Source organism: Colossoma macropomum, unplaced genomic scaffold (assembly GCF_904425465.1).
Source record: "Colossoma macropomum unplaced genomic scaffold, Colossoma_macropomum, whole genome shotgun sequence".
NCBI lineage: Eukaryota > Metazoa > Chordata > Actinopteri > Characiformes > Serrasalmidae > Colossoma > Colossoma macropomum.
The window spans coordinates 7,427,488-7,446,680 of record NW_023494802.1 but is presented as its reverse complement, the minus strand read 5'-3'; the positions used below and the strand labels follow the sequence as shown (position 1 = coordinate 7,446,680).

Here is a 19,193-nt window from a genome sequence, read left to right as displayed (position 1 = left end):
AGCTTTTAGAAACATTAAATGCTTCAGACATCTGGTTCCTATCACCACCACTGTTAAGAATTCTCACTCTGCAAGTTTCTCTTGAATGGAACTTTTCATATCAAACCACTTTGAATGACTAAACATTTTAATTGTGCAAAATCAAAATTTAAGGTGTACCGATTGCCCTCACAGGAGTTTAGTTGCACACACAGCTTGTATATTTTCCATAGAAAGAGCAGGTGCCAATAGAATGAGCCACTCTGGGGTAGCAGCACAGCAGCCTACAGTGTAAAGCCTGCTAGCACTGGACTGTGGAGCAGTGAAACTGTGTTCTCAGGAGCTCCATTAAAATACCTTTGGGGCGAGTTGGAATGCCAGAACTAATCATCCGACATCAGACCACTAATGTCTTTGTGGCTGAATGCAATCAAATCCCCTCAGCAATGCTCTAAACATCTCAAACCTTCCCAGAAAAGTAGAGGCTGTTACTACAGTAACTCTTAAAAAAGGTGGTTCTTTAAGGGTTCTTTAGTAAACCATGAATTCTATATTGAACCATTTCATGCTTAAATGGTTATTTGCATGGTGCAATGGTTCTTGTATGTGGTTCTATATAGAACCTTTTTGAAAATGGTTCTTTATAGCACCAAAAAGGGTTCTTCAGGAGTGCATTTTCAAAAATGTTTTTTTATAAAGCCATATACAACACATTCTCCATCAATGTGAAGGACCATTTCACCATGCAAAGAACCATTTAAGCATGAAATGGTCCCACATAGAACTCATGGTTCTAAACAGAACCATTGCCTTTACTAAAGAACCCTTGAACAATCATCGCGTAGAGGGGGTAAACACCTTACCTCACTCTTGGTTTGGGAAGAACCGTAGGAGGGGTCTTCAAACTTTTGGACGTGTTATCCCATCCTTCCCATCCCTTTTCCCATCCATCGATGCTCTCGGTTTTCCATACTGATCGAGCGCTCCGCAGGTGGCTTACTCGGGCCTGCTGGATCCCGGAACTTGTTCGGGATTTTCAGGTAAAGGATCCCGGAGATGCGCGAGAAAACAAACCGCGCTCGCGCCATATAAACAACACGGCAGAGAGAGTCGCTCGCCAGGTGGGGAGAACATCCGGGCCGGCCCGGCGAGACGCTCGTCATGTCGGGAAGGTGACACGGCGTCGTGCGGGCGGCCAGCCGCGCTCGGTCCGGCCGAGTTTTACAGAGGCGGCTAAAGCTACCCTGCTAGCCGCGCGGCATCTGCCGAGTATCGGGTGCCATAGCAACGCCGACGGGCTCTCGGGCAACATTATCGCGCTTTAGTTCGCCACGGCGAAAATACTGAGCAGGTTGGCACGAATGGACCGGCCGAGCCGTTAGCGCACGCACTAACGCTAATCTGTCCTGTTTTTTGGTCAGTTCGGCCGTGTTCTCGCCTTATTCACCAAGCTGTCGCGCTTCGTTAGCTCGTTAGCCGCTGCCGCTAGCTGCTTGCCTCAGCCACACAGGTTGAGACGTTCAGCTGCAGCTCAGTGCCGGAGACTGACAACACTGACCGCAATGTCTGTCGTCTTCCTCCGGTGGTGAAAGGGTTTTATTCCACATAGTCGCGTCTAACTGCTGATGTTTTGCATAAGTTCCTGACCTGCCAGGCGCAGAAACGAGTGCCTGTTGCGCGAAGTCGTGCAGTTCAGTCTTAACGTATCTTAACTTATCTCCCGCTGTCAGAGCTCTGGAGTTAACTTCTCTGTTGTATGATTAAAAGGGACAGCCGTGTAACGCACGACAGCTCTGTAGAGTAGAATATAGATCTGTAAACTAGTAAACAAGGTTAAAAATGGAGCGTCGGTGCCCTTTGTTCAGAAGTTAGGAGTGTAATTATGCAATATGAGGCATCGTCTCATATGGGACAGTGTTGATTCATATGGGCCCTGAATGATAAAGCCATTCTTTTATTTAGTCTTCTATTTCCCCACTAAGCCTTGCTTTATTACATAATGTGCCTATTTGTGATATTTTTTCCTGCTCCTTTGGAAGGAATTTACTATTAAGCATCTCCCATGGCCCAGAATACATGAATCCATGCAATATCCTGACAGTCTTCCCCTCATTTAGCACTCCTTTTATCTAAAAGGATGTGTTGCATCTTTAATTTGCATGTGTTTTTCTGGTGTGATGTTCTCCTAGTACACTCTTTTGCCCTGGAGATAACAGGACAAGCACCGTGCAGAAAGATCTGTACCATTCACAGTTTTCATATGATGACGCATTTATCTGCAGTTATCCGTCTGTGATAACCATTCAGTTGGTGGTGTCATCACTTCTCACCATTTCCTAATCTGTTCTCTGATAGGTCAGCTATAAAGGGGAGGGCAGTTTCTTATAGCTGCTTTTTCAGTCTTCACCTAAGTTCTGTAGAAAGCGGAGACTTGGGACTGGTACTAGAACTAGAATCTATATACTCGCGGTAGTGTTTTTGATACCATATTAACTATTAAGAACAAAACACAAGCGCTGAAAAAAGAGGAACAGATGATAGAGCTTAAATCCAAGCAAAGTTCTATGCCTTGAAATGTATCATAAAATGTTTGGCCCTGAATTCTTTCACAGTAGAGCGATTTTAGAAAAATATGTGAGGTGCTTTTTGACATGTTGCTGTGTTATAGAATCACACCATACTGACAGTTTTGTTTGTGGCTTTTTTGTGTTTTCAGGCATCTGGTGTGAGAATGAATGCTGACGATTGCAATGGCCGTTCTTACATGTCAGGTATTGGAAAGTTCTATTGATTTTAACCAACACAATTATCTGCCTTTGGACCTCTGTAGGAGCTTGACTTTGTGTGTGTGTGTGTTTGCAGGCAATGGAGATTCTTCAACAGAACGAGAGTTTTTTGCAGGGCTAAGAGGACCTACCGTGAGCACTCCTAACAGTCAGCACTCTTCCCCCAGTCGCTCTCTCAGTGGTTAGTACTCTACTGATACACTTTTATGTTTTACAGTACTGTGCAAGATTCAGAGACCACCAATAACCCATTCATTGTTTAGCATTAGGAAAAAGGCAAAAACATATTTAACAGAAAATTCCACAGAACTCTCAATAACTAAACATAGTTTCTGATTAATCAGTATTTACTGTGTCTGTACTTTGCCTTTATTACAGCTTCCATTGTTTGGGGACTTGCTTTCAGTTTTTCAAAGAAGTATTTTTCCACATGTCCAAAGTGCAGTCATAGAAGTTGGTTGCATTTTCTATTTTTTACAATTGAAGTAATCCCAAACACATACAATGGTGTTGAGATCTGGATTCTGTAGCGGTCAGTCCATTGTTCTACGCTAGCAACAAAGTCTAATGGCTTCTTGACAACTGTATATCATTTCAGATCCATAGCGTCAAGTTGTGTAGTCACAGTGGAAGGATGGACAAAAACACCTGTGGATCTTTTCAGATCTGAATAAAGTGCTTAATTTTTTTCCTGTTGCTCAAAAATGAAAAGTTTAACTCCTGTTTATCGGATGGTTTCACGGTTGTAAATAGTCTTGTGCCTTTCTCAGGCCTTTCTTAGTCATTTCTATGACTGGAAGTGAAGGGTGACTTTTACACAGTACTGTATCTTTTAAAATGCAACAATTTGCCATATGGAACATGTATAATTCTGTCACATGTTGTATTCTGTTTTCTGTTTTGTATGCTATTCTAATAAGCCCATTCATAAGTGCTCATTCTGCTCTGTTTCCCATCTGTCTAGCTAATTCCATCAAGGTAGAGCTCTACAGCGATGAAGAGGCAGGCGGCGCTCCACTTACAGAGAGGAGAAGAGGAGAGCGGGATGAGGGATGGAAGGATGATAAAGGAGACGTCCCAGAAGAGGGGGGAGTGGAGATGGGTGGAAGGGTTCGAGGTCAGGGAGGAAGCAGCTGTGGGGAGATGGGCAGCCCTGAGCCTGCTTCGCCTGGACCCATTCGGCTGCCCAATGGAAAACTGAAGTGTGACATATGTGGAATGATCTGCATCGGTCCTAATGTTCTGATGGTACACAAACGCAGCCATACAGGTGAGTGTTATAACTGAAGTACAATTTTACAATTGAGATCTGAACACGTCTTTGGATGCCTTAGTGAATGATGCCTGTGGGGGCTTTTGCTGCAAAAACTGTTGACAGGTGAGAGGCCATTCCAGTGTAACCAATGTGGAGCATCCTTCACACAGAAGGGAAACTTGTTGCGTCACATCAAGCTCCACTCTGGTGAAAAGCCTTTCAAATGCCCGTTCTGTAACTACGCCTGCCGTCGCCGTGACGCACTTACAGGTCACCTCCGCACCCACTCTGGTGAGTCTACGCAGTAGGTAGAGGCAAGGAACAGAAAACTTGGAGAATATGTGGTGTAAGAAATGTAGAAATGGAAAGTGCGTGGGATGAATGAAATGATGTAACACTGAATATAATGAGCATGATGAGGCAGCTATGTTGAATTGCAGAATTGACTGAGCCCTTGAACAAAGTTCCTTTAAAGACGCCACAAAAACCTTGTAAATATTTAAGTGCTACCTTGTAAATACACTGTATTTTTTATCAGTAAATTCAGGTACTTCAGGGTGCACCCATTGCTGACACAAGCATTCAGTTATAGAAGTGCATTGTCAATAGAATGGGATGCTCTGGAGCAGCTGAACAGAAGCGTAAGGTCACCATGCCTGTGTGGAGTAGTGGAACTGCATTCTTTGGAGTGATGGAGCATAGGGCTGGGCGATAAAACGATAACGATAAGTATCGCGATAGAACTTTTCCTCGATAGAGCGATAAGACAGGTTCGATAAATGTTCGATATAATACACCGTTCTCACACTTCCACGTTTTAGCGAAAGCCCTGGTGGCGCTTTCTACTGCAAGGAAAGCGACACTACTCTGCTGTCGCCAGGAGAGGGCGCACTTCCGAATTTTTCAACTTGATTAGAGAGGAAGGGGGCCACGAGTGAAAAAAAGGGTCGCCAAATATACTTTAGCAACGGCTGAAACGCGGAGTTATACAGTCCCTGTTTGAGTGAAACGACCGGCAATATGTTCTCCTGTGACCGAGTGTGCGTGACGAGGTCAGTGGTGTAACTGTACTGTCCTACAGTGAACTCACCTCTTTCCGCGCTGTCTTTCCAGGCTAGCTGTTTTTAGCTGCTGGCTAACTTGAAGCAGCGCTCCGGCACAACACGGTGAATTGATGATACGGTAGATCAAACAAGACACAAAATCACCGCTTTTAGTTTAAACATACCTAAAAGGAGGACTCTGTGACTGGTGTGAGAGATTCACACTGCAGATAATGCTTTTACACAGCGAACGTCAGATATACTGCGGTTCACCCCTTAAACTACTACGGTAGCATAGAGAAACCCAGTCGTCGCTAGCTGGTGTCTGAATACTGTGATATGCTCTGACATGGATGTGGTAGGAGTGACAGCAGTGACCTACCGAACCGAGTTGTCGTTGTTGAGAAACTAAAGAGTTTAGAACTGTTGTTGGCCACTTGTTTAGCATTTGTAACGGGGTAGCCGAGCGCTCGTCACCAGACAGCTAAAAATAATCTGTTTTCTTTCTTAAATCATGACTATTACAAAAATTACAGCTGTGCTTTTCAAGCTGATAAAAACAACTCAGAAACTTTCTCCCACTCTTCCATGACAGATTAGTGAAATGTTCCACTGTTTGCCGAGTGTTTGTCATGATCGGACCATCAGTGATAGTTTAAAACCACAGTTAACCACCCAGGAGCAAAATCAGCCTTCAAACGTGAAAGAAATCATGATTTGATATTTATTGCGATATGTATCGATATCGAACGATATGAATTTTGTTTATCGTGATAACGTTTTTGGCCATGTCGCCCAGCTCTAATGGAGCATCATCCAGTACCTTTGGAAGTGATCATCCAGCATCAACACCTGACCTCACTTAAGCTCTTGTGGCTGAATGCAATCAGATCCTTACAGTAATGTACCAAGTTCTAGTGTAAAGCCTTCCCAGAAGAGTAGAGGCTATTACTACAGCAAAAGGGTGGGGTGGGGGGTGGGGGGTGGGGGGCTCTCCATTAATACCGTTGATTTCAGATGAAATGTTGGACGAGCAGGTGCCTGAAAATACTAAATGGCAAATGGCCTCACAGCAGTCCCCCCCCACATGCTCATAGCCATGACATTTAGAATATTATCAAAACAGGATATCCTGCTTGTGCTTTCAAAATGTTGATGTGCATTCACCTGTAGTAATGTGAAGCAGGCAGGGTGCGGTGGCTTTTTCTACCATTCCTCGGAATGAGAGCGCAGGTTCGGAGAAATGACTACCGAGAGTCATGGAGTTCTCCGAAATGACGTAAATCCCTCCTGCTGAGGGGCTAATGCGGTTTATGTATTTTTTTCCCTTTTCAAATGTCATTGATGAGAAACTTTTTGTTACATTCACATCATTTCGGGAAATTACGAGAAGAGAAATTAGAGGCATTAGTTTCCCCTGGAAAAGGCTACACGATCAGTCTTTGGGTTTTATTTACATAAAATTTAGTATTTATCAAGAAAAGAGGTCTTGGGATATACATAAGCTTGTCACACTCATTACATAATTGCATGATTGCAGTCGTTTAAACTGACCACAGTTATTGGTACTGTCTGCAAGTTTTTTTTTTTTTTAAACAGTTCCTAGCTTTCACAATAATATGTTTACGTTTCAACGAACAGAATTTAATTGGGTGTTTTTTTATCATTTGAGTTGAGGCAATCTCCTGTAGGTAAATATAAAAAAGCAAAAAACATTTGTTAAGACCTGTTGTGCTTCTTACAAAAGCAACAACTTCTGGTGCTATAACACCTTTAGAGGGCAGCGGTGAGTAATGTTTGTTTACTGGAGCTTGAGCTGTGTCTCATTATTTAGGAGCTATTATGTTCCGACAGCTAGGATGTACGATAGCTAATCAATAGCTAATCAATAGCTAATCAATTTGACTCCTTTCAGGCTTGTGTTTTATACAATTAACCTGTCCTTCAAAAACATCAATTAAATTGTTAATCGGTTATGTATAGGGCAAATAATCATCAGCTAAAATTTCATGATGCTGGATAAATACAAATTTATTCCACATCGTCACAGACAAGCTTTAAACACATAATTTGAGGGTTGAAACGTAAGTAGTGAAAATGTAATTGATTTTAATACAAGTAAGAGTATTATTATTATTATTATTAATAGAAAATAGTAATAAGAACTATAATAATAATTAAAGAAGTTTTTGACTATTTTTCTTGTTTTCAGCCATAAGGAGATGCATGTGTGTGGTCTAAGCTGTGCAAGAATATATACATTCTTCTAACTTATGACTTTTTAAAACATGTTTTGTGTAATAATGTTGTATTTCTACATAAGGAAGATAGACAAATAAGACTTTAGTTTTTGTTCTTGAGTTGCATTGACTCCCCACCCAATAATTGCTGTCTTGGACTATTTCAGTTTCCTCTCCGACTGTGGGAAAGCCCTATAAGTGCAGTTACTGTGGCCGTAGCTACAAGCAGCAGAGCACACTGGAGGAACATCGAGAACGATGCCACAGCTACCTTCAGAGTCTGGACCATCAGCCTGCACACAGCACCCAGTCTGCACAGGGTAACTGACAAAAACACTTCTGCAGAGCTGACATGTATAGCCTTGTATAGTTGTGTGTGTCTTTGTATGCATGCTCTTATACTACAGTCTGGCTGTGCTTTGTACAGGTGAGGAGTCTCGCAACATGGACATGATTCCTGACCCCCTGGTCCATCCCTCCTCAGAAAAAATGACCTTCATTGAACGGGTGGCTAACAGCATTACTAAAAGGAAGCGGTCGACACCTCAGAAGTTTCTAGGTAGGTCTCGTTCAGAGTGTCACTGGAAATGTTTATTAAGCATAGTTTGTCACACCAACATGCCACTGCACTACACAGTCCCTTTCACAATTATTGGCACCTTTGGTAAAGATTATTAAAAACGGTTATAAAAAAATTTACCTATTGGTTAGTAAGCTTTCTCACACAGAAAAAAATAGAAAAATCCAATTTTTCATTGAAGTAAATTTACTCTGAGTAAAAAATCCCTCATCAAGAAATAATTATTTTAAGAAAACCACATGTGCCACAATTATTGGCACCCTCAGAAATTCTTAGAAATAAAATGTAACTGAAGCATTTTGTCCATTTATATATTTTAAGTTGATCAGATTGTCTAGGAACTTTTAAGCAGTTATTCATGACTTTCTCTTTCACAAGGGTATGTATATGAAGTGACAGAGGTCACATTCCCTTAGCCATTCTTTAATATGGGAAAGACAAGAGAGCACACAATCCAAATAAAGGAAAAGTGTGTTGAGCTTCATATGTCAGGATATGGCTGTAAAAATAGCTATTTGCCTGAAAATGCCCATATCTTCAGATAGGGCAATAATTAAAAAGTTCCAATCAATTGGAACTGTGACAAACTTGCCTGGACAAGAATCCAAGTTTATTTTGCCCCCCACGCACAGTGAGGAGGATGGTAAAGAGGCAAAAAATCCCTAAGGATCACTGTTGGAGAGTTACAGAAAAAAAGTATCTTGGGGTCACCAAGTCTCCAAAACTACCATCAGGCACCATCTCCATGCCAACAGAATATTTAAAATGCATGCCAGGAAAAAGTCTTTCCTGTCACCTAAACGCAAACGCACATGGAGTTTGCTCAGCCCTACTGATACTTTGACTGGAATTGTTTTCAATGGTCAGATCAAATTAAAATTGACCTTTTAGGCAACAAACACTCAGGGTGAGTTTGGTGCAAAAATGAATGATGACTACACTGTAAAGAACCTAATGCCCATTGTTACGTATGATGGAGGGTCTGTGATGTTGTGGGAATGTTTATCCTCCAAAGGCCCTGGGAACCTCATGAGGGTAGATGGCATCATGGACTCCATGAAATAACATTTTAAATCTAAATCTGTCTGCCTCTGCCAAGAAACTAAAAATTGGTAATCATTGGATCATCCAGCAGGACAGTGATCCAAAACAGTTAAATGGTTACGGAACACAAAATTAAGCTTCCGTCATGTCCATCTCCCCTGATCTAAACCCCATAGAAAACCTGTGGGGGTGACCTAAGAGGAGAGTGCACAAGGTAGGACCTAGGACCCTGGCCTGTCTGAAGAGATTCTGTAAAGGAATGGTCTCAAATTCTCTGCTCTGTATTCTCCAACCTCAAAAGATGTTCAAGGAGAAGTGCTGTTTTATTGGTAGAGGGAAGGTTGAATGTTTCTCATTTTTTCAGGGTGAGATTAAGCTATTGCACCAAAACGTGAATGTCTCATAACTTTTTTTTACTCGTCTTTACAATGTGGTGCCAATAATTGTGGAGGAGACTGTATATTTCTAAGGAAGAAAGGCACTATTCTATGACCATGCTGACCAGTCTCAATTGCTCCTGCTGAGTGCTATGTGGGTGTTTTTGACAAATCAAAGCAGTCGTGTTGTGAAAGTTTTTTGGTCAGAAATAATGCAGACCCATCTTTGTACATATCCATTAATTGTTCACTAATGTTTTTTTTTTATTTACATGGTGTGTCATTAATGCAATATTCAGTATTCAGCAAAGAGAGTTTTGTATTCATATTGTGTTGTATAATAACAGACAGTACTATGCAAAAATCAGAGATCACCCTTAACTTTTTTTATTTCTAGTCAAAGCTGCCGTGTACAAGATCATCAGCTGCTTAATGATCGTTTTGACTGGAAATTATATAAATACTGAGACAGTAGTGTCTCATTTGCACACAACTGTATGACATATGATTATGCTGTATGTGTTGTTACTATGTCCCTGTTGGTGTAGGGGCCTCTTAATTTGACCCGTATTGTGTTTTTATAATTTCACTTTGTAGAAAAAGTAATCACAGTGTGATACTTTACCCATAGTGATGCTTCTGTAAAATTGTGAGAGATAAGTTTTGTGATTTTGTGATTGTGGATTGTTTCCATTTCCCTGTCTGCATAGGGGAAAAGCACATGCGGCTGAACGTTTCCGATGCACCTTATGAACTCAGCTCCAGCCCTGAAAAAGAGCGAGATGTGCTGGGTTCACACGCAAGAGGCGACCCCGCTGCTTTAGTAGGCGTAGGAAGCCGCTATCTCCGAAGACCCCATGGTGGAGGTGGAGAAAGAGGAGGAGGTGAAGACGTGGATTCTCCGTGCGCCATGCGGCTGCCTCCCCCTCACCCAGCCTGCATGTCGGAGTTCACCCCCGTCATCAGCTCGGCCTACCCCCACATCACACCCCTGGGCCAGCGCCTAAACTGTGGAGGGGGTGTATCCATGGGCCTGGCTGGACGGGAGGCGGGCGAGGGCCATGAAGACGTGCCCTCAGGCCGCAGCCATGCCGCCTCGCCCAGCAACGGCTGCCAGGACTCCACAGATAACGAGAGCATGGCAGAGGAGCAGTGCATCGTGGCCAGCGTCCCGCCTGGCAGCTCCAACCACCGCGGGCGAGAAAGGCACAGCCCCAGTCACGCCAAAGAAACAGACCTTGAGGTAGAGAGGGAGAGGGGCGTCCCTGGGGGCCTGCCAACGGTCCCAGCTAAAGGAAGCCCGCGGTCTCCGCCCACCTCCAGGGATACCATGCAGGTGGTGGACGGAGAGGGCCGGCCGGTGCGCTCCTTCCGCTGCGAGCACTGCCGCATCTTCTTCCTGGACCATGTCATGTTCACTATCCACATGGGCTGCCACGGCTTCCGCCAGCCCTTTGAGTGCAACATATGTGGCCACCGCAGCCAGGACCGCTACGAGTTCTCCTCGCACATCGTCCGTGGGGAGCACCAGGTGGGCTGAGAAGGGGTAGAAGGGCTGGTCTGCGGGTGGGACGGGTTTTTCGGAAGAGGGAGGAGGGTACTGACAGAGAGACGTATGCTGCTTTTGAGATGACACGGAGTCCAGTTTGGTCTGCACCAGAGTTGTGGGGGGACAGGACAAATAAGCACTTGCTTTTACTGTTAAGTGAACACCATGCTTTCCTATTGAAGGCTGACTGACAAAGGCACAAACCGAAGATGCTGGGGGGGGAGCTTGGCCTGGTGCAATGGAGAGAGATTAGATTAGAACAGAGGGAGCGGATCGCACCACCTGATTGCACTCCCAAATCAATTTATTTGGCAAGACGAAGCTGTTTTGCTTTAGAAGTGCCTTTCTTCAGTGGGGTTTACCTTTTCTTGGTTAGTTAGAGAAACTTGGTGCTTGAGCATGCTGCAGTAGGAGGCAGGGCCGGTGAAATCTTGCCAGCAGCATTTCCACACAGTCTGTGTGTTAGAGGTTGTAAGTGAGCTTGTGAGAATGTGTGCGAGACAGTGACTGTAAAACGAAAAAAAACGAAGCATAAAAGCTTGCTGCTGAGTGAGATCCACAGTTCAAGTATACTCTGAAGCTTAGAGACTGTGTTTGGACTCCTTTTGCAGTAGTTCTGAGCGGCTGTGGAGTTTAGTGGACTCAGGGAGGACGCAGGGGACTAAAGAAGAAACGTGAAGCAGCAACATGAGCTGCAGGCCTCTTTAGGGCTCAGAGAAAGAGGAGATCTGTATGTTAGCCATACAAACGGAGCACACACACGTATTGCCTTAATTAGTTGCTTTATATCAACCCTGTATTAGCTAGTTATTGAATTGCATGCCATTTAATACTGGTGGTTACCGGAGGCACAATACAACCTTTTGCCAATTGCCTAACCGTGGCAGACTGAAGTCAAGGAGGATTAAGAATTAGGTCAAGCCTTGGATAATTGTATATTTTGTTTCTTCTAAAAACAGTGTATGCTAAATGTCTTATTTAAGTGGAAATTAACTTGAAATATTTTGCCTTAGTTTTTGAGTGTACAGCAGCGGGTAACCTTTGTCCAGGTCAAATTCTTGGACTTGCTGGTTTCCTTGTGCCTCAGATCTTGATTGTTGTTTTTAATCTAGATAGACCTCACCTCAGTGGCGATGATGAAGTTTGTTGAAAAAAAAAAATCTTCAGGACTACAGAGGTTTCTGTATCATTTTTGCAGTATGTGAAGTCCCCCTTATATCCAGCCTGTACAGTGAAGTTGTTGAATATGAAATGATCGCCTAGCTTCAGTTAACATAAGGTACGTCGACTCTGTTCTAGAGTTGATCAAAACTGGGCTAAACGTTGTGTACTAGGCAGTTGCAAACTGGTGTAGTGAAGCACTGAACAGTGAAAGGAGCCTTAATGTGCTGGTGCAGATCAAACACAGACCCATATCGCATTCTGTGACTCTGACGAACGATGAGGAGGGGGTTGTTACCTCGGAGGAGGTTTGCACTTTTCTAACTCTCTGCTTAAATGTGAGTGTTTTGCTGGGGCTGTCGGGTGGGCTCTAGGGGGGCGGGGCTGTTACTAAAAGGCTTTAGGGTATCCTACAGTACTCACTGGTGACTGAGCTTTGGAACATATTCTTTTGTTTTCTGAAATTGCTCTATTGCACTGATTTCTGATAAAATGCTATTTAGGGAAAATAAGTAACAATTTGATACAAGAATATGTAGGTTATAAAGACCAGATAAACAGTGTGTTGTTTTTAAAGTTCTATAAATACTATTTTCCTAATGAAAGGGGTCATTGTCACAGGTTTCAGACGAGAAAACTTCTTGTGTTGTAAAATTGGTGCTTGGTTGTTTGTGTGGCTTCTGCCCTTGATATTGGACTTAACTTGTATCCTGTACGCTTGTCCTGTGTGAACATGTCACGTATGAGTTCATGTATCAAGGTACACTTAACCCCCCCACCCCCAACAACTATGGATTGCTGCTTGAGTTGAGGGAAAAGAGTGGACTCGTTGTTGCAGAATCGTGTACCGTCCTGCCAAGATATTGTGGCCTGTTAAAAGTCCTCTCTTGCACAATTTGAGATGAATACGGCAGAAAACTAAAGCACCAATGTACGAATTTTGAAAATATCAAAGATTTTTTTTTTAAGTTTGTTTGTTACCACCTTTTCTAAAGTGGAAAGTGCTTAAGGATACTTTGATATTGTAGCATGTTTGTCACTCAGCCTTTGTGAAGGTGGTCAGCTATTTCCCAAACCTGCTTACTTGTGAACCACTGATCTAGTGTTATACCTATCGCTAGCTGAAATGCATCTGGTAACCTCTTAAGATGTGTGTTTGGATTCACGCCAGTGAAGGCCTACAGTGTGAATGATTTCAGAGGTAGACTATAAACGAGACCAAAACCAGTATTTCTTTTTCAATGTTAACTCAATAGCTTTGCACCCTTCATAGCTGAAGAAAGTTCACTCTTCTTCTACCGTAGACATAACAAATTTACTTGAAGTTATTTAAAAAAAAATCAAATATATAATACTTAATGATGCACTTAATGGTTGAAATGAAATTATGTAAATAATTATATGGTATGTATGACTGAGAAGGTAGCATGTGTGCTTATTTGTTTGCTGGAAATCTGGAACTGTTCAGCTTGTAAAATATTAGCTGCAAATTTTCCCTATTTCCTTCACCCCAACCTCACTGTTTTCTCCCCAAAGTTTGTTTCCCTGAACCCCATGTGTGATGAACTTAAATTAATATTTTTAAATGAACTGTGAAGTGACCATAACAAGCAGCAAGAGAGACCGAGCAGTTTTAGTGAGGCAGGGAATGAGTTCCCTTTCATACTTACAGGCTTTCTCCTGGGTTCAATGTTTGTAAAGGCTTTGTGAGAAAAAATATGTATATGACAAAGAAAAAACTCTTTACCTCAAATTTGTTAAAATATGAAAAACTGCCTCATGTTCTTTAAAAAGGTGTGTTGGTTTCAAGAGGTATCGTTTATTTGAGTTTGTTTTTAAGGAGTGTAACCCAACATTCAGTTGAAGTAATTTTTCATGTCCAATAAAGTAATATTTGTTGTACCTCCTGTCCACTTAAAAACCTCAAATATTGTTTCCAACTTTGCCTTGTGTGTTGTCAGTCTATCTACATGCTCTCAGATCAATATCTTTTCATTTCTGTTAAGATAAAAAGCTTGTGAAGGAATAATGGATTAATATTTGTCATGGACATCTGCAGAAATCCTCCTGGGCCTAGATTCACCAAACATCTCAGATTAGCAGCGCTGATCTATGATCTGTTCCTGTCAGTAACTATTGAAGGACAATCTAAAGTTAGACTCTACTTTTCCATTATAATACATAAAAAGTAATGTATTATAATGTATTGATAAGCTACATGGGGAAAACTCGGCTGTTGTGATTTTTAATTTACACTATTCTTCACGGTTACTGGTTGACAATTTTCTTCATGTAATTTTCTATTATGTTTCATTTCACTGCTGTCTCATGAACTAAGTAAATGATTCACTATGTCCCAGTAGCAAAATTGACTATAAAGTGGGTACCTATGTGATTCAGGTAATTACATGTGTGTAACTTGCCATAAAATGCATGCATGAGTCCAGGACAACACCAGTCCTAAGCTTATCCCTCCTGAACATGTCCTAAACTGAGGAGACTGTTTGGTTCGATCATCCATTAAAGGAGTTCAGTAACACTGAGATTAATAACTGGCTCATCACATTGAATTATCAGTTTTCTTAAGCTTTAGCAGACACTTAAGTGTTTGTAAAGAAAATGTACTCCTGCTCTGAGTTTTCTTTAGGATACAGTGAGCTGCTTTAAAATAAACAAGCATTGACAGTGTCTCTTTTAAAGATGCTATATATTTGTAATGTAGTGTGTAACTGTACTAAAAGACTCTCCTAAAAAAATTAAAAGGTAACTATTCTGAATACTGCCTTTGAAAAAAATGTAACAATTCTGTACATATACTGAATATATATTTCACACACTTGTATTGCATTACCTCCCAACACTGGATTCATCACGTTTAGAAGACAACTTTGTTTCTAATAATCTTTCATTAAAATGTGATTACTTTTGCCCACCTTTCAAAACAGCACCTGATCATCACCACGGGCCAGTGAGTGGAGAAAGATAATCAATAATAAATTTCACCTCCCACTCCCACCATCCCCACCTATCTTTGAGCAAAAACGATCAGCTAACTTGATCTTCCCCGATACTGTTTTTCTCAAATACGTCACAGCATAGAACAAAAATGTGTTACAATTTCAGCTTAATTTTGGACTTTAAGCTTTGTTGCATTACTAATCACAGTGTTTCCTATATGATCTATTCAATCATCACAAATGAACTAACTAAGAGAAGCAAGTAAACTCATGCAAAAGTGGTGCAAAAAAAAAAAAATCTGCTTTCATAATTATAAACTGAAGTATTTCCCAAACAATCTTGTCACAGTAGCATCTACAACTATGTTCAATCAGTGATCAGTTCTGCACAGTGGTGGATGTAATGTGCTCCTGCTCTGAAGTTTCTTTGAAAATTATGGACTGCAACTCGAGCTCAAAAATTCCAGAAATATTCTGATAAGCATTGGGAATTCTTAGCAATCTACCCAATATTCAAGCATTGCTGAAGAATATGCAGAAATAAGCACATGCCAATGCTGTCAACTGTTTCCTGACTCTGCTTTAAAGAAGGGGTGGATAACCATTCATGTCTAACCACCCACTTTTCTTTCTGGCTCAGCTTTCTAAAATGTAAGTGTTCAAGTTTGAATGCCTACATGCAGCTGATTCTCAGTTGGTGACGAACATTAAGGGTAGGCAGCATTGTCTTAAGTGAACTTTATTTTTTTTAACTGCAAGGTATTTTCCAAATTACATGGGTTTAGGAGGAACTCTTGGGGCAGCACCCTAGAAGAAAAAAAGAACAATAACTTGTACATAAAACCTCTATTTTACATTAAAGTTTCAATACATGGCAGCATAAGAGAGCCACAACCTGTAGCTGCAAGCAAAATCTATATTCAGCCACTTATCTTTAAATGTATAAGTTGTCTTCAAGGTGTATCCAGAGTGAGCAGTATGGATGTTAAACTTACACTGGGTCTGAAGCGAGGTGGTGGGGTGCGGTCCTTTCTTGCCTCTCGTGACCGGTTCCTCACCACTTTGCTGTGAATGGCGCAGCTCACGCAGTAATGAAGCTTAACATACAGCTTTGGCAGAACATAGGCTGTTAACAGAGTGAGACAGTTAGCTCTGTTCAAATATACCACAGCTCATTCATATATATTGCATACTGAATTAAGCTTTTACCACAAAGCTGAACCACCAGTGGGTTCAGTTCTACACTGAGAAACACTGAATATATGCACATCACTTATAAATTCTATGGCAGATGTTTCCAAATCCACAACTCAAACTAACTTCCAGTGCTGTATTTTGTAGGCTCATATTTCATTACCTTGGCAGGCATTGAGAAAAGTGTATGCTAACTCTGTGTGTGGCCTGCAAGAATGTCTGATTTTTAGACTATATAACTTAGGCCTGACACAACCATCACATTTTAGCAGATTAATTGAAAAACAATTTAGTTATCTTTTTTTTCAGAAGTACAAGCCTAAAATGGGCAAACTGTAATTTGCTGTCTTGCTCCCTAGCTATCGATACTTAGTACCTCCAAAGTGACAACAAACAAAGCTTGAGCTGAAATAAACAAACAAGACTCACGACAGAAGACCAAGAAAACTTTTGTAAGAGCCCTGACATGTGTTAATAAATGTGTTCCCTGCTATCTTTTAATTACATGTATTTACCTTAACCTAACGAATGAAAATGCACCCAATTCACATTCTGTTTGTTGCAATGTAAACATAAGATTGTAAAAGCTAACAACAAAATGATTTTAGTCAGCTTAAATAACTGATTAATCGGATGATTAATTGGATGAAGTGATAGTGAAAGGCTTAATATAAATGATTATTTTTTGTGTTTTTGGAGTACTTTAGGAATAAACTACAGTACAATTGCAAACTAAAATTTGAAAAACTTGATTTCAAGCCGAGCCAACTTATTTATATATTGTTTTGCTTTTTTGTTTCTCTGCCAACCAAAAACATTGCACTTTGGCTCTCAATGTCAAAACGTTTGGGCACTCCTGCTTTAAAAACTGTGATAATTAGACCTCTGTAGAATCAAGACATTTTAAACACATAGAGAACTGTATTGAGTCTTGCATTAGACCTGATATGTGTTCCAATACCTCTATTTATAAGACAGTTCATTTTATTAACAGGCATATTCTGCATTAACTAAGGTGTAAGGGGTCTCATAAACTTCTGAGCATATCTTTCTCTCACCATCAAACACGCTGGCCTCAGAAATGTCCCTCACAGCTGCAGCCTCCACAATATTCCTGATGACAAACTTCTTGATGGCCTTGTCCTTGGGCACACAGCGGGCGCAGTTGGTGCAACGGATGGGCTGGACATGGCCACGTCCCTTTTTGGCACGGCCGTTGTTCCTCCTCTTCTTGGTCTAAGGAACAATTATGCCAGAAGTTATTCTTTCTTCTGTAACATGCAATAATAAAACAAAACGACACACAATTTGCTTCAGACACTGTGGTTGTATGGAAAGCCGTTTGAGCTGTTGAGCCCAAAAAAAAATCAGAAATTAGCAAGTAAGTCATTAGTACTAATAAAAACAAATAAAAACATACAAGCTCAATGCAAAAATTCAGCTTGTAGTAGCAGGGTTTATATGTGAGATCAGTTGTCACTAGAGAGAAATCTTTTTTTTTTCCCCTTCACAATTATTTCAATGAAATAAGCTAACTTTACAAGTATGATTTAAACCTAAACGTGAAAGTAAAATTAAATGGATGTTAATTCTACTCTTTTCATGCTTATTATAAACTTATTTATAAAATAAAACAGAAAAGTTGGGATTATAATTATAAATTAATAATTAATTAGAATGATAAATGCAGTAAAATGGATACAATACAGACATTTGAGAGATTTGAGAGCAATAGCCCAGCACAGCCTAAACACGGTTTTCCATAATAAATTCGTAAACAGTTTGATATATTCATCACATGTAAACATTTGTCCATTGATGATTATTTTTAGTAAATATCTGCCAATACCTAAATGCTTCCGATATCATGCATCCCTAATTTCTACTAGCATTGAAAAATATATATTTTTTCTGGTATTAACATTTTTTCACTTGTTCAAATTAAATGTCTGATCTTTTAAAAACTAGAATAAACGAAAAAAAGAACGGTGACATCAGTTTTATGGGAATTCGCCCAGCAATAACACTAAAAGGAAGGCAGAGAGGGAGGAGATCCTCAGGAGAGAATCGACTTCACATCAGAAGGTCGTCTTGGTCAAAATGGTCAGCAGCAGTGCTGATATGAAATGATACTAATCCACCATAAACATAAACCTTTATAAGTACGAAAAGATGGAGAGAGTCGTGTTATCCTCCGTTCTCTCTAGTGAAACCTGCTCGTTTCCTTTCAGACCTATTTTAAGACCCACTCACAACCTAATTTCAAATTTATTTAGACATTAACGACCAGGGAAGCTCATTCTTAAGAACTGGCAACCCAAAGAAGCCGTAAAACGTTTTAAATATCGCTCAGAAATCCGCCCAACACGAACTCCACACTCACCATCTTCACTCGAGTGGCAAGCGAGAGGACCGGAAACGTTGTGACGTAGATTATAAAGCCTGTGTGCTCTTCCGGCGGAACCCTTATTGGGAAGAATAAAAGTCTCTAGGCACGATTAAAATCTATTTTTTTCCTTAATGTTGCGATAAAAGACACGCAATTGTCAACCGTATTCAAAATTTAAAAAGACCACCGTTCAAATTACATGTTTTCTTGATTGTCTAAGTGAAAATAAGCGAAAACATCCTCTATATATATAAGCTGCAAAATGTGGCATTTTCCACCAATTTTAGTCCAAACATTCTGTATATTTACAGAGTTTAACGTATTGGAAAAAATAAAACATAATAGATAAAATGTGCCATACCTTTTGACACTTTTCCACATTTTATGTTTTATTTTCCCAATATACAGCAAATTAATAAATAAACAGTAATTGCGCATGAGAGGAGGACGTTAATTTCTTTACAATAAATAAATAAATAAATAAATAAATAAATAAATAAATAAATAAATAAATAAGGGATGCCCAAAATTTTACGTATACGACTGTAAGCATTAGTAACTTTTACGACACAGCCCTCATGGAAAGAAAATTGTGAACTGAGATTTACAAAATTGAAGCCTTTACAGTAATCTACAATT

The 19,193-nt window shown here is 40.6% G+C and overlaps 2 protein-coding genes across 2 annotated transcripts; one reads left to right on the top strand and one right to left on the bottom strand.

Annotated features, from left to right (window-relative positions):
* Positions 1–908: 908 nt before the first annotated feature.
* On the top strand, positions 909–11,368 carry ikzf4 (IKAROS family zinc finger 4). The gene is made up of 8 exons (XM_036591867.1): positions 909–1,100; positions 2,696–2,750; positions 2,842–2,946; positions 3,730–4,035; positions 4,144–4,311; positions 7,471–7,623; positions 7,731–7,862; positions 10,015–11,368. The coding sequence occupies exons 1-8, from the start codon at positions 933–935 to the stop codon at positions 10,842–10,844; spliced, it is 1,917 nt and encodes a 638-aa protein (XP_036447760.1). The 5' UTR covers positions 909–932; the 3' UTR covers positions 10,845–11,368.
* Positions 11,369–15,694: 4,326 nt separating this feature from the next.
* On the bottom strand, positions 15,695–18,620 carry rps26 (ribosomal protein S26). The gene is made up of 4 exons (XM_036592150.1): positions 18,549–18,620; positions 17,224–17,401; positions 15,967–16,097; positions 15,695–15,778 (listed from the first exon to the last, which is right to left on the bottom strand). Exons 1-4 carry the CDS (start codon positions 18,549–18,551, stop codon positions 15,743–15,745), a joined length of 348 nt encoding a protein of 115 aa, XP_036448043.1. The 5' UTR covers positions 18,552–18,620; the 3' UTR covers positions 15,695–15,742.
* Between the last annotated feature and the right edge of the window lie 573 nt (positions 18,621–19,193).